At 42.1% G+C, this 27912-nt stretch overlaps 1 protein-coding gene across 6 annotated transcripts in view; it reads right to left on the bottom strand.

Annotated features, from left to right (window-relative positions):
- The window catches only part of FSTL4 (follistatin like 4), a 705580-nt gene that overhangs the window by 284074 nt on the left and 393594 nt on the right, over positions 1 to 27912 (bottom strand). For all 6 annotated transcript variants that reach the window (XM_053297769.1, XM_053297770.1, XM_053297774.1 and 3 more), the window contains 2 exons: positions 18975 to 19162; positions 7613 to 7733 (listed from right to left, as the gene is read on the bottom strand). In XM_053297769.1, coding sequence (XP_053153744.1) covers positions 7613 to 7733; positions 18975 to 19162 — 309 coding nt within the window. The remainder of the gene's footprint in view (positions 1 to 7612; positions 7734 to 18974; positions 19163 to 27912) is intronic.

Genomic DNA, 27912 nt, shown 5'->3' with positions numbered 1-27912 from the left:
CCTCACAGCTTCCCCATAGGTAGCAGCTGCCCCCACACTGCCAAGGCTTCCAAGAATTTGCAGTATCACAAGTCTCTGATTCAATCTCCTTCTGGCTTTCTCCTTCATGCTTTCCAGGACCATTTCCATGGTGGTGTGCACTGCCATGCTGGGTGCTCTGCCCATCATTGCTCAAATCTTCTTCACTGGGAAAAAGGAAGTAGATGTTGCCTGCCACCACTTTGGAGACTTTACAGTGTGCAGTGTACAGGTGCCTCCTCTGCCATGGAAGAGGGTGTGGGCAGCTATGTGTGCCCTGTGAGTGCCTTGTATAGCAGATAGGAAGAGGCAGTGTCCCCGCAGAGGACACAAGGAGCTGGAGAATGTTCTTTGTTCAGTTGAGGGTGGGGGAGATGGATTTCGGGGGGGGGGCATTTGCACAGCTGTAAGCTCAGAAAAATGAACTGATAAACTTTTGAACTTGGGGACCTATAGCATGTCCTGCATGGGTGGGAGGCTAATCCACCCTGGAAAGTTGTCTACTGAACCTCCCAATGCCTTGCTGCATTTGGAACGCTGGGGCAGATGGTGGGCATTAAGGAAGCACCTTCTGAAGAAAGGGCCACAGAGACCATAGCATCTTGCATTTATACATTTATATATTAGAGCTTAGGGAAGAATGAATTCAAATCTGTAAAATTGGTATTTCTGATATGCACTGTTGCATCTCTCCTCCAAAGGCCTGGCAAATGTGTCTTAAGTGGTGAAACAACCCAGTTGTGACTTTGCCCCTCTCCCCTTACCTTCCTAAATCCCACTTTGAAGTGTTAATACAAGACTTGATGTCCAAAGGGGCAGGAAAAGAGAAGAATAGTTGTCTGACTGCTAGTGCTTATCAATCAAACTTTCCCCTCTCATCTCCACATTTCCCCTCTTCCCTTCTCCACTCTTCCTTGCTAGGTAGACTTGCTTTGTAGATTAGAAGGATTATTTCTTGTGTACTAGGACACAACATTCATTGTAATTCTTGAAACCTATTTACTCAAGTAAACCAACAAAAGACATCCCTGGCCTGATTTCTTGTGTTTCCTCACACATCCATTGGCTGAGCCTTCCCTGATTTTGATAATCTAAGGTTGCAATGGCACATCAGATGGATCCACTGGATTATAGTTCGATAGTACATTAATGCCTTGGTGTACTGGCAGATTGGTACACTGTTACATTGATAAAGTCTTTCAAGCCAAAAGATTCTACAGTGCGTAACACAAGTGACATGGAATACAGATGGGACATAGGTGTGGATGGGAACCTGCCACATGAAATAAAGCCACGCACAAGCTCTCATTCTTATGATGGAAGGATAGGGGAACTGAGGGGGATAGAGATGTGTATGGCCAGAAATGCATTCAGTTATTTGTGTTAGTAGGGCTTAATGCAGAGCCCAAAGCACTGCAATGATGAATTGCTGGGGACCTGCCCTGCTCTCTCTGTTTTGTCCTTCCATCATTTTTTTTTTGGTGAGGAACACATGAGGTGCAAAACCTGCAGGGGAAAGTGGGCTTTCTCCAATGTGGTTTAAATGTTTTAATGCATTTAAATGCATGAACTCTAGGGATGCAGCATCCTTGTTGCCAAGCAGCAGGAGGAGAAAGGAGATGGCAGAGGGCAGAACATCAGCTCTGAGAGGAGAGACAGCAAGTAAGACACACAGCCACCCTGGAACTCATACATTTCTGGGCTGCTCTGAGCTGACCTCTCTATGGTTGCAGGTGGAGCTTGTACACAAAACCTAGGTTATAGTGGCAGCAGCATTTACCAAGAACCCCTTCTAACTGGGCAAAGAGGCACCTTTTACCATGGTGATTCTCTTTATTTAGTGGGGGGGGGAGTAACTGGCCCTATCCACCCCCAGCACAGTACCTCCAGTGACTGTTGCTGGTGTCTATCTTGTGGTTTTTTTTAGAATGTGAGCCCTTTGGGGAGAGGGAGCCATCTTATTTATTTATTATTTCTCTGTGTAAACCGCCCTGAGCCAGTTTTGGAAGGGCGGTATATAAATCAAATAAATAATAATAATAATAATAATAATAATAATAATAATAATAAATGATAATAGTGGTTGTGGGGCTTCCATGCCCTGAGGAAGGTGAGAGCTATGCAAGAGGTCCAACCATACTGGACAGGTCTCATCAGAGGAGCCAGACAAAGAGTGCCTCTCCCATCAACAATATGGTGAGACGTAACTTTAATAAATCCATAGTGGATCGGTCATCGCCTGGGTCAACAAGGACCGTGCCAGGTGCTGGAGTCCCTGGACATCTGGTGGCAAGTGGGCAACATGACTCAGGATCTTCAGTTGAGCAACCAGGGCTGGAGACTGCAAGGTTACTGGAAGAAATGTCGCTTAACCGAAAAAAATATACGAAAAATGCCAACAAGGAAATAATGATCTGCTATTACAAGTCTAGTCCAACTAGAAGAGGTTATTTAAAAAGAATGTACCAAATTTGGAAAGAGAAGCATCCAGATACAGAAATAACAGAACAAAGGCTAGCAGACCAGAGAAGATTCATAATAAGAAATAAAGTATTTACAGGAGTTGAGCTGGAAGAACTGCAAAGAGCAACACAGGCTCAAGATATGGAAGAAGAATTACCACCAACTGAAGAAATTGCTCAGCTGGAGGAGGTGTTGGAAATAGAGGATGCCACTGTTGCTGAACTGTTTCAAAATCAAAACCAGGCAACCTCCCCTTTGCCTTCACCTCAAAAACCCAAATGCCGTTTAACAGAAAAGCAACAAGAACTAAAGCAAAAAATAACTGAGCACATGAACCAAACAACCACCAGGGTTTGACTTGCAGTTCTAAAAACAGTTGCCAAAACCCAACTTACTCAGGCATTAAAAGATGTCAATGCTGCACTTGCAGAAATAACAACCAAAAATTTGCAAGAAACAAACCAACTAATGTACAGTGCAGCAACAATAACAACACAAGAGCTCGGATATAAGATCAATTGACCTGTAAAAAAAGAAAGCAGTACATCACCTAAATGGAAGATTAGATTAGAAAATAAAATCGCCAGGCTTAGATCAGATGCTAGTAAATTGAAAGATATGAAAGACAAGAAGCTGAAGAATGAAAACACCAAACAGTATCTGATCCAAAAACACCACCTAGATTCAAGGAAAATGAGAGAAGTCCTGGAAATAATAAAGCAGCAAATAACAGCAGTGTCAAAGAAGATTCGCAGATACGAAGCCAGAATCACACAACACAGGCAGAATCTCCAATTCCTGTCGAATCAGAGACGTTTCTACCAAAGCATAGAAGAAGAAACTGCAAGAAACATAGAAACACCAAATAAAGAAGAAGCAGTGCTGTTCTGGGGGAAATTATGGGACAATCCAATAGATTATTTTAAAAAAGCAGGCTGGATGAAAGAGGTCGAAAAATGTAACCAACAAATGCAAGATCTAATAATAACACCAGAATTAATAAGTGAAAGAGCAAAGAAAATTAAAAATTGGACTGCGCCAGGCGACGATGAACTGCATGGCTTTTGGCTTAAACACCTAACACGCCTTCATAAACAACTATCAAAACAGTTCAATCACATTTTGCAAGGAGGTGATATTGAACAATGGCTAACAACTGGGAAAACTCATCTCATCATGAAAGACCCAGCAAAAGGTGCAGTTCCAAGCAATTATAGACCGATAACCTGCCTGCCATGTTCAAATTATTAACTGGAATAACAGCAGATGAAGTAGTGCAACACTTATTAACTAACAAACAGCTTCCAGTTGAATAGAAAGGAAATTGCCCAAACACAAGAGGCACAAAAGACCAGCTGCTGATTGACAAGATGATTTTAGAAAATTGCAAGAGAAAAAAACCAATCTAAGTGTTGCATGGATTGACTACAAGAAAGCCTTCGACTCATTGCCTCTCACATGGATACTAAAATGTTTAGAAATAACTGGTGTAAGCAAAAACATTCAAATATTTATAAAAAAAGCAATGAGCATGTGGAGTACACAGTTAATAATCAATGGCGAGACACTTGGACAGGTTAGCATTAGAAGAGGTATTTTCCAAGGGGACTCACTATCCCCTCTGTTGTTTGCAATCACCATGACTCCACTTTCACAAATACTAAATAAAACAGGCCTCGGATACCAAACATCTAAAACATCCAGTAAAATCAACCATCTGCTGTACATGGACGACCTGAAGTTGTATGGAAAGTCCCAGTCAGAAATCGAATCACTGCTAAACACTGTCCGTATATTCAGTAGCGATATAGCAATGGAGTTTGGACTAGACAGGTGTGCTGCATTAATAATGAACAGAGGAAAAATAAGAAAAACAGAAGGAATAGAACTACCCAATGGAAGCAAGATCAAGAACCTGGAAGAGAAAGAACATTACAAATACTTGGGCATTCTCCAGGCTGATAACATTGCACACACTGAAGTTAAAAGAAAAATGGGAAGTGAATACATCAGGAGAGTTAGAAAAATCCTCAAGTCCAAACTCAATGGCGGGAACACCATAAAAGCCATAAACACCTGGGCTATACCTGTTATCAGATACACTGCAGGAATAATAGACCAGGCAGAGCTAGAGACGCTAGATCGTAAGACCAGGAAAATCATGACCATCAGTCATGCTCTGCACCCCCGCAGTGATGTAGATAGGCTATACCTCCCTTGGTGCTCAGGTGGAAGAGGAATGCTGCAAGTCCATCAAACAGTAGAGGAGGAGAAAAGAGGCCTTGAAGAATATATAAGGGACAGTGAAGAAGATGCACTTCAAATGGTCAATAACACGAAACTTTATTGGTGGGACCATAAAATTGAAAAAGTTGTAGAAAATGAAGATGTAAAAATATTATGGGACTTCCGACTACAAACAGACAAACATCTGCCACACAATACACCAGATATCACTGTAGTCGAGAAGAAAGAAAAACAAGTCAAAATAATCGACATAGCAATACCAGGGGATAGCAGAATAGAAGAAAAAGAAATAGAAAAAAATCACAAAATACAAAGATCTACAAATTGAAATTGAAAGGCTGTGGCAGAAAAAGACCCAAATAATCCCAGTGGTAATTGACGCCCTGCGAGCAGTTCCAAAATACCTTGAAGAGCACCTCAACACCATAGGGGCCACAGAAATCACTATCAGCCAATTACAAAAAGCAGCTTTACTGGAAACAGCCTATATTCTGCGACGATATCTATAACAACAACAACAACATTGACAATAAAATTCAGCCATCCCAGGTCATTGGGAAGGACTCGATGTCTGGATAAAACAAACCAGTCAATAACACCTGTCTGACTGTGTAAACAAGAAATAATAAAATTGTGCCTTCGAACCTCATGTTTCAGCAGCAAAACTCACTAGAGATTTTCAAGCAAAAACGGAGCTGCAGTTGTGTAGTGAAACCATGGCTTCATGCATTTGGATTATCACAAACTCAAATCTCTGACATATTTACCTCTGGTTTGGTGTTATGTCCAAATGGGTTCTATCTCTTAAAGTAATACTACCTCCCCTGCCAACTGAGCAAAGAGGCACCTTTTTAAAGTGGCAGTTCTCTTTATTTAGCAGGGGGAGAGCAACTGGCCCTATCCATCCCCAGCGCAGTATCCCACCAGTGGCTGTTACTAGTGTCTATCTTATGTTTCTTTTTAGATTGTGAGCCCTTTGGGGACAGGGAGCAATCTTTATTTATTTTCATTTTTCTATGTAAACCACTTTAGGAACTTTTGTTGCAAAGCAGTATATAAATAATAGGCACATTTGTATTTGCATATTATTGCACATGGCATCATAGTTTCCAGTGCCTTCCAAATGAATTTGTTGAAAGTAAGCACTGGGAATGTCAGTTTCCTTGTATCCCATGAGTAATGAATGATCCTGAGCATGCTCAGAAACCTGTGGACAATAGAGCCCCTGATGTAACTTACAGCTCACTGGTTTCTCTTTTTCCGCAAGGATAAGTTTGCTTCAGAAAGGACGAGTCAATTACCAGGTGCTAAGCTTGAACTACAGAAAGCATTTGTCTCAGCTCATTATGGGGCCCAAACTAAGGGAGCTAATGTCAAATACCTCCAATTCTGAAATCTGCCACCATTGTTAATCTGTATAATGGGCCTCCTTTATAACTTCAGAACTCATCATTAGAACTCCCAAGCCTTAACTAATTGTAACTGTGTAACAGAGGAATATATGTGGCACTGCAGATGCAACTGTACCACTGATGGTATTGAGAACTTTTGGTGCACAATACTCACATTAATATATCCGTACTGTAGAATTTTTATTATCATTAGTTTTGGCCACATTTTTACGATCTTTAACAGAGTAGTTCCTTCACAGAGGATCCTAAAATTCAAGAGGCAGCAAGAGAACAGGCAAACAAATATAGTCTCAGACAGCAAAAACTGAACTCTAAACTTTATCAAATGAAGATTGTTGCTGAAGATATTATGATTGTTGTGTGCAAATGAAGAACCATTTCAAACTGATAACACAGATAGGTAAAGAGCTCCACGTTCACATAGCAATTCACTGGCAGAAATGAAAACAAGACACATACATCACAATCTCATTCTTCTCAATGCTAAAACAAACCAAGTGTCGTCAAGATTATTTTGATCAAATTCCCATAGGTAGAGAAAGGGGAATTAAACATTAGCTCTGATAAACTGCATCTCCTGGAAAGCAAGAAACAACATGCAGAGGTCTACATAGTACTGGCACTAAGAATAAAATACCACAAAAATTCAACAATCAAAGCCATTGCTAAAGCAATCTTCTACCGACATCTGTTCCACAAATTCGTATTAACTGTTGATTCAACAGATGAGGAAAAAATCCTAAATTTGTTCACCACTCACACTAGTGTCACTCTCATAACTTCACTGGAGATATAAGGAGACAGAAAAAGATCAAGGTGCCCCCCCTAAGAAACAAAACCTTATCACAGTGTCTAAGTATAAAGGCAAAGAACATATCTTTTTTCTTTCTCTGATCCTTGAAAAAAGAGAACTACACCCAACGAGTCATGCTTTTCGACAATCATACATTTAAACATTCCAAAATAAGATAACCACACAAGTGGAGACTCATTAAATTCATAGGAAGAATTGTTCCTTTTGTTTTTCTTCACCCATGAGACAACAATTAGTACTCCACCTCTGAGCCCAAAGTTGGCTACCTGGCATCCTTACTCAGCATACTGTCACTCCTGAAGCAATTGTTGTGGAGGTGTATGTGTGTTGGGGGGAAATTTGCAGTTTCATGTACTGGCTATGCTTGTTCCGCTTGGCCAACACAATTAAGCTCTCCTCCCCCAGTCCAGACTCAGGTTTTGTACTGGATGGTTCCCTCTCCTTCTGAAGATATTCTTCAATAGCAGGCGGAAGCATGCATGTACTAACCATATTCTAGGACTATCTGGGATGTAAGAGGTCATTTCGAACTCCCCAATATTTTTGTGCAAGGGCAGAGGTCTCTTTTCCTATGCTGCCCTCATCTGCATATGGACTGCATGCATCTCTGTACAGGGTGTATCCACTTTAGAAATACATATAAGATATTAGCACTTACGGAATGCAGTATAAAGTTCTTGCAGGGTTAGGTAACCATCATTGTTGTAGTCATCAAATCGGAGAAGATCCTCTGGTGTACAATCCAGGAAATCATCTTCCAGATCTTCTTTTTTCATCAGCTATAGAGAAGAAAGAGGTGGCATTTGTTACCAGACTTTAAATGAAAAATGTATGAAGAGCTGAACTCTTGGATCATGGCAGGTGACATGAGAATGGACCATAATAATTGCATAACCCCTGATTTTTAAAATTTAAAAGATACCCCCCCTTCTCTCTCTCATCAATTCATTTCTCATATATATATATATATATATATATATATATATATATATATATATATATATAAAAATTTGTATGAGATAAGCTGGTTAGAAGCCTATCACTAGGGATGTGCAAACTGATTCGGGTACAAATCAATTTGTACCCGAATCTAGCTGATTTGGGTGATTTAGAGACAAAACAAATCACCCCTGTGGTCCATTGGCTAGATTCGGGTGCAAATTGAATTGTGCCTAATTTGATTCAAATTGATTTGAGATTCAGACCCCTCCTATTAATTTCCCCAGATTCCCAGCTTTCATTTTTTTAAAAAGCTAAGCTCTAGCCCTCGTAGAAGTGGAGTTATGGAGCAAAATATGTGGTCACTATTTTTCAAGTGTTTGGATTCTTTGGTGTATAATAACTTTCCTTCAATGAATCCCTATGAGGAGTTATTACACACCTTCATTTCTTCTATTCATTTTAACTGTCTTTTCGACAGTGCCAACTGTCAACTGCCATGCTGACATGGCATCTTTATCCATCTTATTTATTTATTATTTCTCTGTGTAAACAGCCCTGAGCCATTTTTGGAAGGGCGGTATAGAAATCTAATCAATAATAATAATAATAATAATAATAATGATGATGATGTGCCAACTACACCCCACTCCCACCTGCAAGGCAGTGGGGTACTACTCAGTTTATGTTCTAGGATTTTTTTCAAGTGTTTAGGCTTTTTAGTGTCTAATAAACTTTCCTCATAATAAATCCCTATGAGGATTCATTACACACCAAAGAGTCTAAACACCTCAAAAATTCCTAAAATATAAACTGAGGACCCAGTGGCTTGTGGGTTGCAGGGTAGTTGGAGCCACTAATTCACCACCACCACCTGCAAAGCAGTGGGGTCAAAATGAACAAAAGAAATGAAGGTATTTAATGAAGACAGCAAAGAATCTAAACACTTCAAAAATACCTAAAAAAATAAACTGAGTACCCCAGTGTGTGTGTGTGGGGGGGCTGTAGTTGGCACATGGCAGTTTATAGTTGGCACTGTCCAGTGACAGTCAAAATAAACAGAAGAAGTGAAGGTGTGCAATGAATCCTCATAGGGATTCATTATGAGGAAAAGTTATTAGACACCAAATAATCCAAACACTTGAAAAATGACTGTACATTTTGCTCCGTAACTCCACTTCTACAAGGGCTAGAGCTTTTTTTTTTTTAAATGAAAGCTGGGGATCTGTGTTAGGGTTAGGATATGGCAACTTCAAATCTCCATTGTTTCCTTTGGCAGAAATATTCAAAATCAGTAAAAAAAACAACACTCAACCAAGTGTCCCACTGCCTTGAAATTTGGGTGGTAGGCGGCACCCATGGGGACTTACCCACCACCTGAATTTTGTGCCCCTAGTTAAGTGGTCCAAATCAGTCTGAATCTGAATCAAAGCAATGCAAATACAAATTGAATCTGGGGTGATTTGGAAGGGATAGATTTGGATACAACACAAATCAGGGGTGATTTGTTTTGGACACAAATTGAATCAAAAATATCTATTTGTGCACATCCCAACCTATCACCATTTTCATTGCTATATACTGTAAGTCAGCACATCATCTGGAAAAATTACAGCTGATTTGATAAATTATCAGATAGCTTTATTTGTTCTAGTTGTATGTTATTAGATGATAATCCACAATATGCTACAATAATACAAAATCTTAATTATAGTGGCTCTGATGTTATGCAGTGTAATGTGGGTGGTTCTGGCTTCTAAGGAAAAGAGCAAGAATGCAAATATGTAAAGTAGTGCACCCATCTGGAAAAATTACAGCTGATTTGATAAATTATCAAATAGCTTTATTTGTTCTAGTTGTATGTTATTAGATGATAATCCCGCACTGCAGGAGTGGTATTTACTTGCTAAGAGTGGTAAGTAGCACTCCCAGTGTAAGTAGCACTCCCAAAGTGCAGGCATGCTACTTTAAGTATGTGTGCTCTTGCACAAAAATGCAAGGTGATTCCTTAGGAGCCCACAATAGTGCAGGCATCTCAGAACCATATGCCACCATAGGCCACTATCAAAATATTCTAATTTATGGAGCAGATGCACCTAACGTATTTTACACTAGATTGTGTATTTTTTAAACAGAAAAGCAGATTAAATTATCAAATAAAGAAATACATAAATGATTTCATGAAGAATTAAAAATTAGAAGAGTACTAAAAGTAGTAGGAGTTATAGACTCTTTATACAAAACACCACCCTAAACAAAAATGCTGAATTGCATACTTTCCTATCTCTAGGTATTAAACATGTTCTTAGTATAGCCCCAATATCCTTTGTTTTGTTTATAATTCTAGACGTGCTTCATTTCATTCATGACGACAAGTAATGCTAAAAAATTACCCTTCACCTAGAATGTAAGAATGTTCAATAAAAGCAAGATCAACCATAACTTCCAGAATCAATCTTTTAAAGATGGAAATTTTCCTTTGTCTACTTTTGTATTGAAAATTGATTAACTTTTCATAATAGTGACAAGCTTCTTTGATTTAATGCCAGGAAAGAAACCACTTTAGCAGCTATATATTTAGTAGATTTATGAAACTGACTCTACAAATGCATTAAAGTTTTAAATGGAAATAACATTCCAATTACCACAGCTGTTAATAGGCGTGTATACTCACAACTCAGACATTTATCTGATATTTCATAAGTTGAAATCCAGGGGACAACATTTCAATCAAGTTTTTCCAGGGAATAAAACTGGATTTTGATCAAGAACTAAAAGGACAAAAATTGACCTTCTGCTTCCTTATTGCTAAGGGCATTTTTTCACCAAAAAGAATTGTTTGACATTAATTGAAATAAATAAGTTGGCAACTCTCCCAGGGCTAAATTCCAGTTTAACCTTATCTTTTGAGTTCTGCTTCTTACTCACTGTAATGTTTTGTGGGGTAAGGGGTGAGGCTAGTTTTGGCAGACTTCCAGCAGTTCTCCAAAACCATCTATGTTGCAACTAAAATATATTCAACATTTTTTTTAAAAAGATGCTTGCCTATCCTTCCATTTAACAGAGCCACCTAATGGTGCAGCTGGAAAGTAGCTTGCCTAGGGAGTAAGAAGTTGCTGGTTTGAATTCCCGCTGGTATGTTTCCCAGACTATGGGAAACACCTATATCGGGCAGCAGTGATATAGGAAGATGCCGAAAGGCATCATCTCATACTGCATGGGAGATGACAATGGTAAACGCCTCCTGTACTCTACCAAAGCTCTGTGGTCACCAGGAGTTGACACCGACTTGACGGCACAACTTTATTTTACTTTACTTTACTCAGTCAACAGAATATATAGTCATGGATTCCTATGTAAATTTGTGACCAGTGATATAGATGCAGGGATGAGTCAACCAAAACCCAACTTGTGGGAGGGTGTATAGTTGGGGACTGGGATCCCCAACAATGGTACATGCATACAAACTATTTTGAAGGTTTACTTCTTTGTAACACTTCATCACAAGCCCAGAGAAAGCAACATATGGAACCAAATGGGGCTATGTAGAAGAAAATGGAGGCTCTGTTCTCAAGAGCCCAGTATTCAGGGGGTGGGGGACAAATTTACCCTCTGTGCAATGGTGTCCATCTCTTTACTTTCTCCTGTCGAAAGAAGTAACACTTTGAACTTGGGGGCATCTTTAAAATGTGAGAAAAACTCTGGTTCTGTCACTGATATGGGGTGGCCTGGCTTTCACTGAGAGAGGGTTCACAAGAGGCCTGAAATCTACTAGGGTGAGAAATTTGTCCTAAAATGTATGTGTCCCTGAACTACAGTGGCCCTTCCTATACAACTCATCATCATTGAGTATTGTATATTGTAAATAGAATGTGTATTTGTAAACACAAATTCCAGTATCTATCCAACAATCTAGGGTGTCAAACTGCTGGCCCACAGGCTGGATCAGGCCCACTGGACTCACCTGACCAGCCCATGTGAAAGCAGCAGCCCCGCAGACAAGCCACTGCCAATTTTTGCCCCACCATACACAGAAGAGGTGGCACATCTGTGATTTGCAGTCTGGCCAGCCTTCCATCTCCCTCCCACCACCACAGCTGCTGGCCTCTCTCTTGCTCTTGTTCTCTCTCTCTCTGGAGGGGAAGTGTGGGTTGTTTCCTTCCTCCGTCACCACTCTCCATCCCTCCTCCTCCCTCATGGTGGGCGAAGCACAGTGCGCAAAGTACTGAAGAGAGGAGAAAAAGGAGGAGGAGGAGGAGGAAAGAAGACAAGTCAAAAGATGGTTTTTCTCTGGGCAAGGAAGGGAGGAGGGAAGTGAAAGAAAGAAAGCGGGAGAGAAAGAGGGAGAAGGTGGAAGAATAAGAAATAAGTGGAAGTTAAAGGAGGGAAGAGGGTTCTGCTTTAATTGGGGCATGATATTTTTGAAATTATTGAGTGTTAAAAATCTATTGAGATTAATAACAGTTAAAATATTATGGTTATGTTCAGATTTTTGTCTAAAAAAGAAATTCCCTTAGCACATTCTGGTGTAAAATGTAGTGCACTCAGCTAATTTCAGTGGAAGGATTATGTATGCAAAATTTTGTATAGTTATTCAGAATTTCTCCCCCCAACCCCCCCCAAATACTTTCAATTTTCCCTGAACATATTCTGGGGGTAAAAGCTGTGTGTTCAGCTAATTTAAGTGGCAGGGCAAGGGAGGGAAGTAGAAAGGAAGAGAGTGAGAGAAAGGAGGAGGAGGAGGAAGAAGAATGAGAAGAAAGAAGGTTGTGCAAGCCAACAGAAGGCAGTGTGAGGCTTCTTGTGGCTCCCCAGAGGTGCATAGGGATCAAATCTGGCCCACTACCCAACTGAGTTTGACACCCCTAAGATTCTAAGATTTCTATTCTGTTTCTATCACCACTGGGTGATAGGAATGGAATGGAATCTTATTACAGTCATTAACCAGACAGAAATATAACACAATGAAGCTATTCCCACAATCAGTAGCAAGTGGACTAAGGGAGCCTAGCCTGCTTTCCAGTGACTGTCGGAACCACCGGGCTCACGGGTGAGCCCAGTGGTTCCAAGGTGGCTAGTCCGCCTAATTCTCTTTCCCCTTAAATGAGGTTAATGGATTGAGCACTCCGCTAACCTCATATTTTTGTTTGTGGGCCGCTGTGGCATGCAGCGACACATGAGTAGACCTCTGACCAGTAGCCTGTAGCCAGCCTCTGGCCTCGAGGGTCTCTCCAGAATGCCCCATGCAGTTGCGCAAGGCATCCTGGGACTTCCGGGGGCCACGTGGCTCCCAATCCCCACAGCCCCCACCGGCTCCGTGATGGAATTGGTAGTTGTGTGGTCGGCCGATCCGGCCACCCAGGGCTGCAGGCATGAGCCCCATATAGTAGTTGGGCTAATATTTTCCCTTTAAAGACCTGAATAGCAGCAGGTACATGAATACCCATTCCTGAAAAAGAATCTAATGAGTGCCATAACCATGAAATTGGAAGACCACATCTAAATACTTATATAGCTTGACTTGTTCTATATCTTGCCCATCAATTTGCCACTTATGTTGCACAAATTTCATCTGGAACACCATGATCTTAGTCTTCTGATAATTAATTCCGAATCCTTCCTCTTGGCAATATGTAGTGCATTTTCTAAGGGCTCTATGCAAGCCTATCTCTGTAAAGGAAAGAATGGCTGTATCATCTGCATATAGCAGTGCTGTGACTGGTCAGTGGCCTAATTTTGGAGGATGGAAATCTGACTCTGATAGAGAGTACATTAATGAATTTATATAAAATTGAAGAGAAAAGGGGCCCAAATGCAACCCTGTATCACTCCCCACTGATCCTCTGTGTTAAGTGGCCTTGGGTACTGTATCTCACCATGAGCCAATTGTTATCATGGAGCATATGTATATCGGCAAAGAGGCAGTGGTCTATGGAAGACACCTCCAATTTCCTCCATACTCTGTCTCTAGCTATCGAATCAAATGCCGCTTTAAAGTCCTCAAATGGTACAAACAGGGCACTCTTTTACCGGGCACAATATTTATCAATAAGATGTTGCAGGATCAAGCATTGATCTACCATGAGCACCCTTCTCTGAACCCTGCCTGACCTGTTCTTCTGTAATTATCCCTTCATTGTCCATCCACTCTCTAAGTTTGTTGCATAAATGTCTAGCACAATGTTTTCCAACCACACTTATTCAATGGTAATTTGCAGGGTTTATTTTCAACTCCCCCCCCTCCTTTTAAAGAAAAGAACAATAAGTACAAGGTTCAGTTCCTCTGGCGTTTCCCCAGTGTAGTCAATGGTTGAAAAAAATTGCTGCTAAAACTGGAGTCCATCAGTCTGCATTGTTGTTGTTTTTAAATCAATTCTGCAGAGATATGGTCAAAACCAGAAGCTTTCCCACTTTTCAAGTGGGCTATCAGTTCCTTCACCTCTGAAATTGTGACCAAAGGTCAAACAGGTAGCTCATTAAATTTAAAACTAGAAGCCTCTAATGGTACAGTACATTGGTACATTTGTATAGCTTCTTCAGACAGGGCAAACTTCATAATTTTAGAGTGTATTTGCTGTGTACTAATCCAGTTTTTAAAAAATCTTCAACTGCCTTATCAATTCTAACTGTCCATTTGATTTTATCAACTTTCATATCTGACTCCAGCCCCTCTAAAGACTCCAACCTTCTACAGACTTCATACCCTTCTGACTGTAATATCAGGGTAACAAGAAGGTGGTCATAATATCTAGCCTTGAGCCTACAACAAATTGAAGAACGGAATTCAACAATGTATGTGAAACTAGTTTATAGTCCAAAGTATTAGATCTGCATCCAGACCAGAATGTAAATTCACCTGGGTAGTAATCCTTAACAGACCCATTCAGAACTGCCAAATCTAATCTGCTTGCCATCTGTAACAACCAAAATCCCTTCCAGTTAAATATAAGCTCTTTGGATTTATGTGGGAGTGCAAGGCGATAGAAGGCGGTGCAAGGAAACAGAAGATGGCGCAAAGCTATGTGTGGCTCCCCAGAGGTGGATGGGGATCAAATCTGTTCACTATCCAATTGAGTTTGACACCCCCAGGGTGGAGCCAACATTGGGCCAATGGGTTCAAAGAACCCGGGCTGTGCCCATCAGGGGCAGTGCCTCGCAGCCCCGACACCTCCCTGCATCTGATGTTAGATGTGGGGTGCTGGTTTCGCTCCCGAGCGGGGGCTGTGCAGCCCCTTTGGGAGTTGAACTCCAACTCCCAATTGGAGCCTTGAGGCTCCGTTCGGGAGCCAGACCACGCCCCCCCATCTGATGTCAGACATGGGGCGTGGCTAGCCCCTGCGTCTGACATCAGATGTGGGGGTGGGGCCTGCGGGGTTGCCACCGTGGCTGTACATGGGCTGCCGGCAGTCAGGCTCCACGCCTGGACACCCCTAAGATTCTAAGACTTCTATTATGTTTCACATTGGGTGAAAACGTTAATCCACCCCGCCCTTATTCAGCAATCCAAAACGGGATTGCTGTAACATGCTCTACATGCAGCTGCCCTTGAAGACCCTTCAGAAACTTCAAGTGATCTAAAAACCATCTGTGAACCAAAAATGCATCTCTTCGTGAGTTCTGAACCATGAGTCAAAACTCATGTACAGTATTACACTTGTCCTTCACAAGCCGCCCTGGATTCCAGTTTGTTTCTGGATGTGATTCAAAACGCTTGTGATTACCTTTTAAGCCCTACATGGCTTGGGGCTGAGTTGGTTCTTCCACATGAATGTGTCTGGTCTATAGAACCAGAATATGTCTGGTCTTATATGAAGCTTCCTGCGTGTCTTGCATTTATCCATGCTTCAAAAGTGGGCATAATATTTTGAAATAAATAGATAGAGGCCAATTGGTTACCAACATTGTGCTACACTCTAAAATGATCATGAAGCAGAACCCTGGATGTAGCTATGCAGATATGAACAGACTCAATTTTCAAAAGTTGAGGCCACCTTTGCCAGGGAACAGATTTAGTCACAGTGGTGACCCTGAATGCATCTGCTATAAACAAATAACTGCAATTCACTCTTATGGGAAAAATAAAATGTGGCACTTGGGGGCATAGTTGAAAACGGCAAAACCAGCTCTCCATCCACATCACTAAATGGCCCAGCTCATCGAAAATCCTGCCAGGGGACCAGGGCCTACACTATGCAAACCTACCAAACACACTCAGGTACTGTGTTGATGGATACTTTGCTAATAAAATAATCATCTCCTCCAGTGGCAGCATACATCTTCTGTACTAACAATCCTAATACATGATTATGTTTACACTTAGCTTTGTCAATGAATTGCACAAACACATTTTATGATTTTTCTAAACAAAATATTTTTATCACACATATTAAAAAATGGGTTTTAAGATTTCAGATAACATTTCTAGGTGTTTCTAAAATTGTACAGTTTTGCCCAGACCACTGCTGTTTCTTTAGGGTTATCCTGGAGCTTGAAAATGCCACTTCTGCCAGGATTCAACTAATAAGCATAGTTGCTCTCAAAGGTAATACTAGTGGGTTCAAATGTTCCCTGAGTTAAGCACACATTGATGGTCTGCCCTGCTTGATCTATCATAATGATTCAGATGAAAATTTAGTTTTGCTAAACAATTAATTCAAAACCAACCAATATATCAAACTATTGCAACAATAGAAAGATGTTTATTGTTGATCCTCATAAGTTAGCTGTGATGGACAGGAAATATGATCTAGCAAATATGCAGATAGAGAATAAAAGTTTATGTTTGGACCAATCAACATTTTAGGAACTTGTGGAAATTCACTATCTATGGTAGACCAACTTTTCACAGAATAACCGGCTTATTATCACCACAGAGGAACAGATTTTTATCAGAATGTCTTTAAGAAAAATAATGGATCTTGGAGGTGTAAGGAGATGCGAGAGTGTGCAGCCTTGGGTTTTTGTAAGCCCAAAAGCACTTGATGTTGTGGCCCAAAAGAACTCGATTTTGGTATTTTTAAATAGTTCTACCTATGAAATCCATCAAAAATGTACTTTAACACTCTGCATTGTATGGTGAAGATCTTAAATCCTGTCAGTTTTACATGGATAAAAGCTTTAACAAACGGTGCTACCTACTAGTATGGTTCATAGATCATTTCCATGGTGATTGTGAAGGGAAACTGAAAGCGTCCCCCACGTTTATGCTGAAGTTTGAGCGATGGTAGAGACAGTTATATTCTGCAAAAGGAACAACACTCTAACTTTTTCAACTGAAGTGGGTTCTCTGACTCTAATTATGCATATAAAAGAGCTATAAAAAGTGAAACAATTAATTATTCAAACTTCATCCTTAGTTTGCTCTCCTGATTTTAAAATTTGACAGCTTCAGTTAGGTGAATTGAGACAAGGAGCAGGTGTTGATTTTTTATTTTTTTTTTGTCTGGTGGTACATTCAAAAGTTAGTTTCCAGCTGTAGGGTTTATTGTTGAGAGACTGGCCAGCTTGACTGCTGCGAATGAGAGGTCAGGGACCTGACAAAAGGATGTTCATGGGTTTTTCATTGTTGGTGATGTTTCCCGTGTGCAGAAATGGGATCCTAGACAAATATTCTGGGGTGTGTGCGTACATGTGTTTTGGGGATGGGGAGAGCAGTTTTCAATGGAGAGACAGAAGCAGAAAGAGAAATAAGATTTTGAGTTGGATTTAGTGAAAGTGGGTTGCAGCCTTGTTTACTAAAGCTGCAGACTGGAGACCTGATGGAATATGAGAGGAGTTTCTGTTTGTATTGTAGTATATTTGTAAACCCGGCAAATATTACAAATATGACATAAGTAATTCACTGCCCTCTAATGCAATGGGAAATAACCATGGCAGTGGTGCCCCTGGAACTACTAATCACAACTGTTGTTGCTGTAGTTCCTGTGGCAATATTTCCTCTTTTTACTGCTGAAGGTGCAGCAGCAGTGTCCAGACAACTCCCTAGGCAGGAGGGTGCTAGAGATTCAAGTGAGTGAGGAAAGTGGTGACTGAAAATTGTGGGTGCATCTGTGGATATATAGATGGAATGAGGGAGGAGTTGAGTTTTTTTCATCTTAGATTAAAATCTGAGCCAGACACTAACTCAGAGGATTGTAATTTCTATTTGGGTTCAGCATGATAAATAATGAGGAATTAGCCAAGGAATTATGAAGTTTGGCAACATCTCTGATAGTGTATGCATTTTTTCAATGTGTTTCCAGATTATATGCACATACTTCACTCAGGGTCTAAATCTGATCTCTCTTGCTCAAATCCCATTCCAATATTTAGGCTGGGATTATGTGGGATTATGCTATTTCATTTAACAATCAAGGTGTATTAAATTGTCCCATCATGTTGATCATTTAACAATGTTATTTTTTGAGACACTTAATTTTTTAAAATTATGTTTACTACTGATAATCTACACTTCCAAAATTACTACAGGAAACTGCATATGGAATAAAGTTGTTAATCAGGGATGTAGCTATAATTGAGCAGATGAGTTCAAAGAACCTGAGCCCCTTTAGCTCCTGGGAACCCCCCACTCTACCCCTCCCTATTTTCTTCATTATCTCCCTCACTCAGAGGGATTGCTAAGGAAAAGGGGAGTAAGATGGACCCCCTCTCCCCTCTCAATGCCCCCATTGTTAATATAGTTTATGCTACCAAAGCATCTCAGAGGAAGGTGGAAGAGACTACATGGTTTTCTAATCTAAATACTTTGCAATGCAAATAAACTTGCATTTGTCAGCAGGCAGAGCATGCTTTAAAAATATTATTGCAAGCACATATCTATATTTGCTGGACTGGTTAAAAAGGGAAAATGTGGCATAGCATATGGTTATTTTGCAAAATATTCTTAACTATGCAAAACAACATTTTTACCCTCCTAAGGCAGGTAGGAGAAAGGATTCATTGACTGCAAGAGATTTCATAGTCTAGTTTTGAGATTGTTACAAATTCTCATGAGAATTCTACTGTGATTACATTCAGTTTGCACTCTGAAAGAAAAATACAAGCCACTACATAATTCAGTTTTCATATAATAACAAACCTACCTGAGCCAATTCAGAGCTGCTGAGGTGCCCATCACCATTTATATCCAAGTGGTTAAACAGATCTTCAACTAAGAAGCGCTTTTGGATTCTGTCCTCTGGAGGGTGATTCTGTTGCCTTTGGGGGTGAGACTGAAGGTCCAGGAGGACACTCTTTAGTTGACCGTAGTCTGCCATTGTGCATGTGTCACCTAAAAGATAAGACATTATTACCGATGTACTTTTGCCTTGGTCTGTTTAAGGACTGCACTTCTAAGAAGCAAGACAAGTTTCTGCCAAAGGCAAGAGACCCACATCTACAGCAGCTCTCAAAAGTAATGCTTTAAGATGATCCTTGGGACTGCCCTTTTTTAAATAAAATATTTTTCTTCTAAATCCTGCCTCCAAGGAAGCTCATTGCCATGTTACTTTACCGATTAGAGATTTTTGCTCAGCAGACAGTCATGTAAAATATAATAATCCACAGACTGCATTCAATTTGCTCTAGATACTTCTTAAAAGTAAATGCATATGTTGTGTGAATATGAAGGAAAAATGAAACCACATGATTCAGAATCATCACCCTTGGTTTCCCCCTTACACAGTCCCCGTTTTTACACACTTCTGCACTTTCACTACACAATCCAGCTTTTCTGATATACAAGGAGGAGATTAGAGTATGAAGCAATGGTCATTGCTAGCTTCCTGAACAGACCAGAATAGACACACATCAGTAAAAAGGACTATGATTTTTTTAAAAAAAGATATGGAGTGCATGATGCAACAAAGAGCTTCGGGTGCGTCTGCAGGGAAAGCAGGTTAGCATGACCCTTCCCATGGATAATTTTTTACCATTCCCTGGGAGTGGCTCTCCTGCAGGCTGACCGCAGCTCGCCTGGCAGCAATGGGGGGTCAGATGCAGGGAAGTGCCAGCGTGCAGTGCCACCCCCCCGAGCTCCAAGAATGTACCGTGATAGTGCGCAGTGCATTACAGAGCCACCCTCCCCAAGTGTGTCCGCTGCAGCTGCAAGCAGCTGCGGCAGATGCACGATCATGTAAACTGGTTTTTGGGCATGCTTGCACCCCAAACCTGGGTTAAGCGGTGGGCTACTTAAGCAGGCTCACCACCACACCACTGCCAGGAGCTGTGCGACTCCCAGCCATTCTCACATACTGGAAGCCCGAACTGGGCTTCCCTAGCCTGGTTTTCACTGTTCGTGACAATAGCTTCACAGTATTTAGAACAACCAGTCCTTTTTAAAGGACTATGGTGCTTTCAATCATTTGTTGTGGAATTTGATAGATGATAGTGTGGCACCATGCTTTACATGACCCAAGTATCCACCTGAGGCTCCAGTGACTGCTTCCCAAATATTTGCCTCTGTATAACAACAGAATCTACTTCAGTGTTTGTGTGTGTGTGTGTGTGTGTGTGTGTGTGTGTGTGTGTGTGTGTGTGTTTTGAGCCCACCTGAATGGGCCTACCTCCTTCTTACTGCTGGCCATTCCCTCCTAGCTCTCCGGAGGAAGAGAGAGAGGTGAGTACAGAATCTTTCTCCTCACTCCTGCCACTGTTTGTTCATTCAGAAAATGCAGATGACAGACAGTGATGGCAAAGAAGTGATGGCAAAGTTGTGGTCTTGGTCATGGCAGGTGCATGATGATACTGAGCTCCTACTGCTAGTCCTGAAAAACAGATGATGAAGTGCACTAAACTGGTCCAAAAAGAACAGAGCGGGAGAAGTGGACACTGGCATTCCTCAGCCACACAGTACTTGGTAACTAATTCAAAAAGTACTTTTTGGCTTATTCCTTCCCTCAGCTATCCTAACCTGAAGCTTTGGCCCAGCTAGCTGTATGCATGTGCATAACAATTCAAATTATCCTAAGAAACAGAAAAAAGAGCAGCACAAAACACATTTACTTGGATATACATTAAGCAATCCAGGGAGCTGTTGTGTAACATGTTCAAGATTAGGATGTAGGGATAAGTAATCAAAATGGAATGTCAACAGGATTCTTCAGTTATTTTCCCTTACTAGCTCATTGCTTCTCCTCTACCCTCTTCTGTTAGTGTTGAAAGGGAGAGAGGACACTGAAATCCCATCATTTGGGACAAAACACTCATCCCATAAAACTAAGTCTGACTGGGACAGTACTAGCTGGAGTAGACTTGAAGCTGAACAATCAATAGGAGTACCAAAATGCAGTTATAATTATGTCCATGGAAGAATTTTCCTAAAGGGACTTGTTTGCAAATGAAAGAATAATATTGGTTCTTATGTTTTCAGGCTAGAAATATGCAAAGACAAGGCAACGTTGAAAATTTTTCTAGTAAATTCCCTTTGTATGAGTCTAGAGAGCAACTTATTCTGATTTAAGAGTCTAGCTCTTGAGGATCTAATTTATTTAATTCATTGTAGTAATCATTTAAAGGCTGCATATAAATTTGAGACCTATTACTGCCAGTGCTAGAGTTGCCAGCAATGACTGAAGCTATTCCTAGAGTCCCCCTGCCTTCCTCTGTGCACACAAAAAACCAAAAACCAATATCAAGACATTAACATCTCCAGGAGTACTTTCAGGACTCACCTAGTGATTTATGCCACCTCCTGAAGACTCTAGATCAATCCTGGAGGGTTGGCAACCTTAATTAAATATGAGGTATAGCCCCTCTTTCAGTACAAGAAGTAACTAACTGAACACTCAGGTTCAAAGGATAAGGATAAGGATGACAAAACCCTCAGAAGCTCTATTTCCATATGGAAGAGTACATTGTTCGCCTTCTTGGACCAATTCCAGGACCCAAAAAGGGAAGGGAAGGGGAAAGAAGCAAGAAATGCTTCCCCTTCCATCCATTAGTGCCATGAAGCAAGTCTTGCACATAGCTTCTGCTTGCAAGGATGGAGCTTTTGCTCTGCCCTCATAAGGCCGAGCAGCATGTCAGCCAATGGCCCTTTCCCACAGCTGTACAGTTCCATTCCTATCCCCTGATGTTTCTCCATCTTCACTGATCAAAAGCACATAGGTGCCTGCCATCAAGCTAAAAAAAGGTTTTGACAAGAGAAAAAGAAAGCTATCCAGATTGTTTACTTGCCTTTAATAAGGTTGTATTCGTACAGTGACACTAAGCAGGTAAATGCCGTTAGATGCGGCAGTCTTGAAAAACAAAACATACACAGCCAAATAGCTCTGTACACTGGCCCACTTAGCTGGCTTTTAAAACTTTACAGCTGACTGTCTGGAACTGGGTTGTTAAATAGCTTGCAATCCCCACTATTGGGCTTCATTTGCTTGGTGGGCCCCACATTGATTTTTACAGGACTGTGATGCGGTCATGTCCACTTGTTCATTCATTCACAGATGATGTACCCAATACAGACCACTGATTGAGAGCTTCACTTCACTTTAAACTCTCTCTCTCTCTCTCTTTATTACATATATATCCACAAGAGATATTTTTGTGGAGGCCCTAAGAAGTTCAGCTCTTTATACATCTTGCTAACGTTGGACTGTCAAGCTATTTTCCTTTCTTTTTGTTTGGTTCTTTTTCTCTGGCCCCATGTCACTTGGCTTCCCATCACAAGGCAGATTCTTCTCAGTTTCATCATTCTTTCCCTTCAAATGTTTACTTGCAAAACAAAAATCAATTGCTTTATCCCAAGTAATCAAAAAATTTTGCTACTATGGTATACATATATGGCCTTGCTGACTGAAGTGATGGATCTTCCCTTTTTCTGCATTTTTCCCCCCAGTGCAATTTATATGAGCACTTCAAAGTCAAAAAGAAAAATGACTTGCTTACATACCTATATTAAGTATCTGTGATTATTTTTAAAGAGTGTATTACTAGAAATGATAATATTAGAAAGAAAGAGCCTCTATATTCTACAAAGTGTTCTTTTTTCTTCATTGTAGTCTTGATAAATATTTAGCAAAATCATAAGTTGTGTTTAAATAATGTGAGTGACAGTGAATGAAGATAAGAAGAAGAACCTTGTTAATCAAGGTTCAAATAGTGAACCACCAATAATGAATAGAGAATATGATTAATACATACAACAATAACAAATAGGGATTTGCATGGCAAAAAAATTGTTCCCTGTCATTTTGTCATTGACTTTTGATGTAGTTTAATTGCCCTGTTGGGCGGGGGTGCTCACCGGCCATACCGGCTCCAACGTTCCCTCAGCAGCCAAGGTCAGGGAGGCCCCAGGTGGGGCAGCCAGCCAGCCAGGCAAACCAGCCCAATGAGCAGCCAACCGAGAAGCTGCATGACCAAGGAGCCAGGTTAGAGGGCCCAGGGGAAGAGCGGGACCGAGTGAGGGAGGAGGCATCAGAAGACAGAGGCACAGCTTAGGGGGATATGGGTGAGAGCAGCCTTATATGGCAGGGCAGAGGTCCAATCAGTGGGGGTGTGAGATGCATCAGTTTTCAGGAGGGATTTAAGCCAGGCTCGGCCATTGATGAGGGGCAGTTGGGAGTCAAGTGGTGGAGGCCTCCAGAGAGAGACTGCCACAGTGACCCCAAGGAGCCTGGAGAAGGAGCACTAGGGTGAACCAAATCCCCTCCCCTCAACAACTCTGAGGCCCTGCCTGGGGGAGGTGAGAGGGAGAAGTAAGACAAGAGAACGGCCGTGGAGAGGCCGGTGTTGTGACTGCCCTATATGTTGTTTTGTGTTGCCTATGTTGTTTCCATTAAAACCAATGGAGCAAGCAATGCACATGCTATTTTTGCCTAATAGTGTGGTTTTCTAACCAATTTTTATTAAATTTGCAGCCTTATTAGGCCCCTTCCTAGAGATTACTGTAGACACTGAGTGGGGGGCAGAACAGACACAGAATGGAGTAAGATGGAACATTCTACCTATGAGGCAGAGCAGCAGTAGAAGCCTCACCACTCCAAGACAAAGAGCGGGGAGCCAGGGGTGTAGCTAGGGGAGATGGGGCCCATATTCACCCCTCTCCCCAATGGCCCCTCAGATAATGAAAACAGAGAGGGGTGGAGATGGGGGGCCCTCAGGAACTGGGGGACCTGGGTTCTTTGATCCCATCTGCTCAATTATAACTCCACCCCTGTGGTGGGCACACAGTCAGAGACAGAGGAAGAGTACAGGAGCCTGAAAACTCTGTATGGGGCAGAACCTCTCTATGAAACTCGGTGAGGCACTTCACATGATCGGTGTGAAGTGCTGGAGGGGGTTCTGCGGGGAGAGCGGGCTTAGCCCACTCTCCCCGCAGATGATCAGATGGCAGCCCTGGGTGTCAGATTGGCTGCACACACAACTCCTGGCTCCGTCACGGAGCCGGCGGGGGCTGTGGGGATCGGGGGGCTGCGTGGCCCCCAGAAGTTCCAGGATGCCCCACGCAAGTGCGCGGGGCATCCTGGAGAGACCCCCGAGCCTGCAGCAGCCTCCCAGCGGGGGTTTCCTCATGTGCCACCATGATGCAGAACTGGGCTGTGGTGGCACACAATCAGAAAACCCAGGTTTGCGGAGTGCTCGCTCTGCTAACCTGGGCTAAGGGGAGGGCTACTTTAGCCGGCTAGCTGCAAGAGAACCATCGGGTTTGCCCATGAGCCCGCTGGTTCTCACGGTGGGGGAAAAACGGGCTGGGCTTCTTTAGCCCGATTTCCCCCCATCATGAGAATAGCCTCGGTATGTGTGGGGCAGAGGAAGTGGCAAGAGAAGCATTGATGACCCAAGACACTGAGTGAGGGGCATACATAAAGAAGTGGGAGAGGAGAGTGCAGGATTATATATATATATATATATATATATATATATATATATATATATATATATATATGACAGAGCATATAAGTGGCAAGAGAGGCAACAACGCCTTGAGGCACTCAGGCACTAACTAACTGAGGGGCACACAGCATGTTAAAAAAAGAACAAAAAATCATTAAACCAGGGTTGATAGGTTGAAGCTATGCTCCTTAATGATTGTCCATACTCCTTCCCTCTTCCTTTCTCTGGCTGGCTCAAAACATGGAAAATCAACACACACAGCTCCCAGAATTGGAAGGCAAGCAGCTCTTCAACGTTATAACAGGAAGCAAAACAAAAATGGAACAAACTATGGTTGGTTTTTACTGTCAATTCTGATTGCAAGTGAAATAAAATGGCACAGCAAATATCACTGATATTTTCACATTGTTTCAAAACAGCATGTTTCTAACAATAAACTATAACTAAAAGCTTTCACAAGCAGAACTGAAAACGCACTTTTGTTCATAATGTTCCTTTTCAACTGGAATGACATCTCTAGAAATGTGACTTTTCCAGTTCAGGTCAACTGAACTGAACTGAGGGATCAGTTGTGAGCTGATCCAGTTATGTGGAACATTTCCATGGAGGCACTGCATTTCCTTGCTGGGATAAGGAAATGCAATGCTAAACCCTGCTAATTTGGCAAAGAAGCACCTTTCAACGTGGTGATTCTCTTTATTTAGCAGGGGGAGAGTAACTGGCTCTATCCACCCCCAGCACAGTACCTCCAGTGACTGTTGCTGGTGTCTATCATGTTTGTTTGTTTTTAGATTGTGAGCCCTTTGGGGACAGGGATCCATTTTATTTATTTGTTATTTCTCTGTGTAAACTGCCCTGAGCCATTTTTCGAAGGGCGGTATAGAAATCAAATGAATGAATGAATGAATGCTGCCATGGAAGACAAGGCAAGATAAGGAGGGTCAGAAGCAGAAACATAATCAAAATCAAGCAGGGGTTGAGATCTAGGGCAGCAACAAGGAGCTGGAGGCCGCAGAAGCAGATGCAAGAAATTAGGCAGGCAGGACTGATGATCCAGACCAAAGCAGCAGTGAGGAAAAGGAAGAACGACACTGGAGGTAGAGTCGTGCTGAATCCAACCGAACACGGGCTAGAGTGCATTTTAGGGACTACTCTGTGGCGGTGGGGGCAGCGAAGAAATGTTTTTTCTCCACCTCCATTGCATTTGCTCAGTGCAGACAAACAGAGCTGTTTTGTGTGGTAAAAACATTGCTCCACACATCCCCCCAGGTAATGGGGGAGGAATCATCTACAGCTCATTGTGATCAGTTTGCTTGCGACTTTGCAGATAAAGTCGCTCGCATCCGTGCTGACCTGGACTCCAGAGTTTTGGCAGTTCCGGCAGACGTGCCTTTGGTACCATCTGGTCCTGTTGTGTTGGATTCTTTTCAGTTAGTGCAGCCTGAGGATGTGGACAAGATCCTGTGCAGTGTGCAGGCGGCATCGTGTGCTCTTGACCCTTGCCCTTCATGGCTAATAAAAGCTGCCAGGGAGGGGACAGGCAGATGGCTGGAGGTGATCATTAATGCTTCATTAACGGAAGGCAGGATGCCATCATACCTCAAGGAGGCAGTGGTAAGATCACTATTTTTTAAAAAAAACAACCCTCCCTTGATCCCTCCAATCTGGACAACTATAAACCTGTATCTACCCTTCCCTTTTTGGGCAAGGTGATGGAGCGTGTGGTGGCGTCCCAGCTGCAGAGGGTCTTGGATGATACGGATTATCTGGACCCTTTTCAATCTGGCTTCCACCCCGGATATGGGACTGAGACTGCCTTGATCGCTCTAGTGGATGACCTTCACCGGGAGCTTGATGGGGGAGTGCCTACCTGTTGGTTCTGCTGGACCTCTCGGCGGCATTCGATACCATCGACCATGGTATCCTTCTGGACTGCCTCTTGAGTATGGGAACTGGAGGTACTGTGTTGAAGTGGCTCCGTTCCTTTCTTGGGGGGAGGGTCCAGAAGGTGGTGCTGGGGGACTACTACTCGGCCCCTTGGCCATTGGCCTGTGGGGTCCTGCAGGGTTCAATTTTGTCCCCCATGTTGTTTAACATCTACATGAAGCCGCTGGGAGAGGTCATCTGGAGACTTGGACTGAGTTGTCAGCAATATGCAGATGACACTCAGCTCTATCTCTCCTTGTCACCGGATCCTAGGGAGGTGGTGGATGTCCTGAATTGGAGATTAGAGGCCGTGATGGGTTGGATGTGGGCTAATAAACTGAGACTGAATCCAGACAAGATGGAGGTAATGTTGGTCAGTAGGAGAGCCAATTGGGATGAGGAGATTTTACCATTTCTGGATGGGGTTGCACTCCCCTTGCAGGAGCAAGTACGCAGCTTGGGGGTACTACTGGACCTGGCTCTGCTTTTAGAAGCTCAGTTGGAGGCAGTGACCAGGGGTGCCTTTGTACAGCTTCGGCTAGTGCGCCAGTTGCATCCCTTTCTCAAGATGGTAGATCTGGCCACGGTTACCCATGCCTTAGTCACGCATTGCTGGATTACTGCAATGCGCTCTACGTGGGGCTGCCCTTGAAGCATATCCAGAAACTGCAGCTTGTACAAAATGCGGCAGCTAGGGTTCTATCTGGAGCTGCCCGGTGTGATCACATCACACCTATTTTGAAAGAGCTGCACTGGTTACCAGTGTATTTCCGGGTCCAATTCAAGGTGCTGGTTTTGACCTTTAAAGCCCTGAGGGACCACCTGCTCCCAAGGGTTTCTGCCCACTTGACAAGATCATATGAGGGGGCTCTGCTCCGGGTGCCGACAATGAGGGAGGCTAGGTTGTCGTGCACAGGGCCTTCTCTGTTGCTGCCCCCAGGCTTTGCAATGCTCTCCCAGTGGCCATTAACTCCTCAGACTCTGTCACAGTTTTTAGAAAGCTGGTTAAATCTTGGTTTTTTATCCAGGCCTTTACATGATTGTTTTATTGCTGTTTCTGCATGTTTTTATCCATGTATAGTGTTTTGTATTTGTATATTATATATTTTAATATCGGATTGTTTTTCTATTTTTAGCTAAATACTTTTAATTTATTTTTATTATGTGTTTTAACTTTTGTAAACCGCCTTGCGATTGTTTTTAATGAAAGGCGGTATATAAATCTAACAATAAATATAAACAAACAAACAAACAAACAAACAGTCCTCACACTAGCAACAA

The sequence above is a fragment of the Hemicordylus capensis genome, chromosome 2, assembly GCF_027244095.1.
Source record: "Hemicordylus capensis ecotype Gifberg chromosome 2, rHemCap1.1.pri, whole genome shotgun sequence".
Lineage (NCBI taxonomy): Eukaryota > Metazoa > Chordata > Lepidosauria > Squamata > Cordylidae > Hemicordylus > Hemicordylus capensis.
Note: the sequence above shows the minus strand (reverse complement) of the source record. Positions and strands in the feature narration are given on the sequence as shown.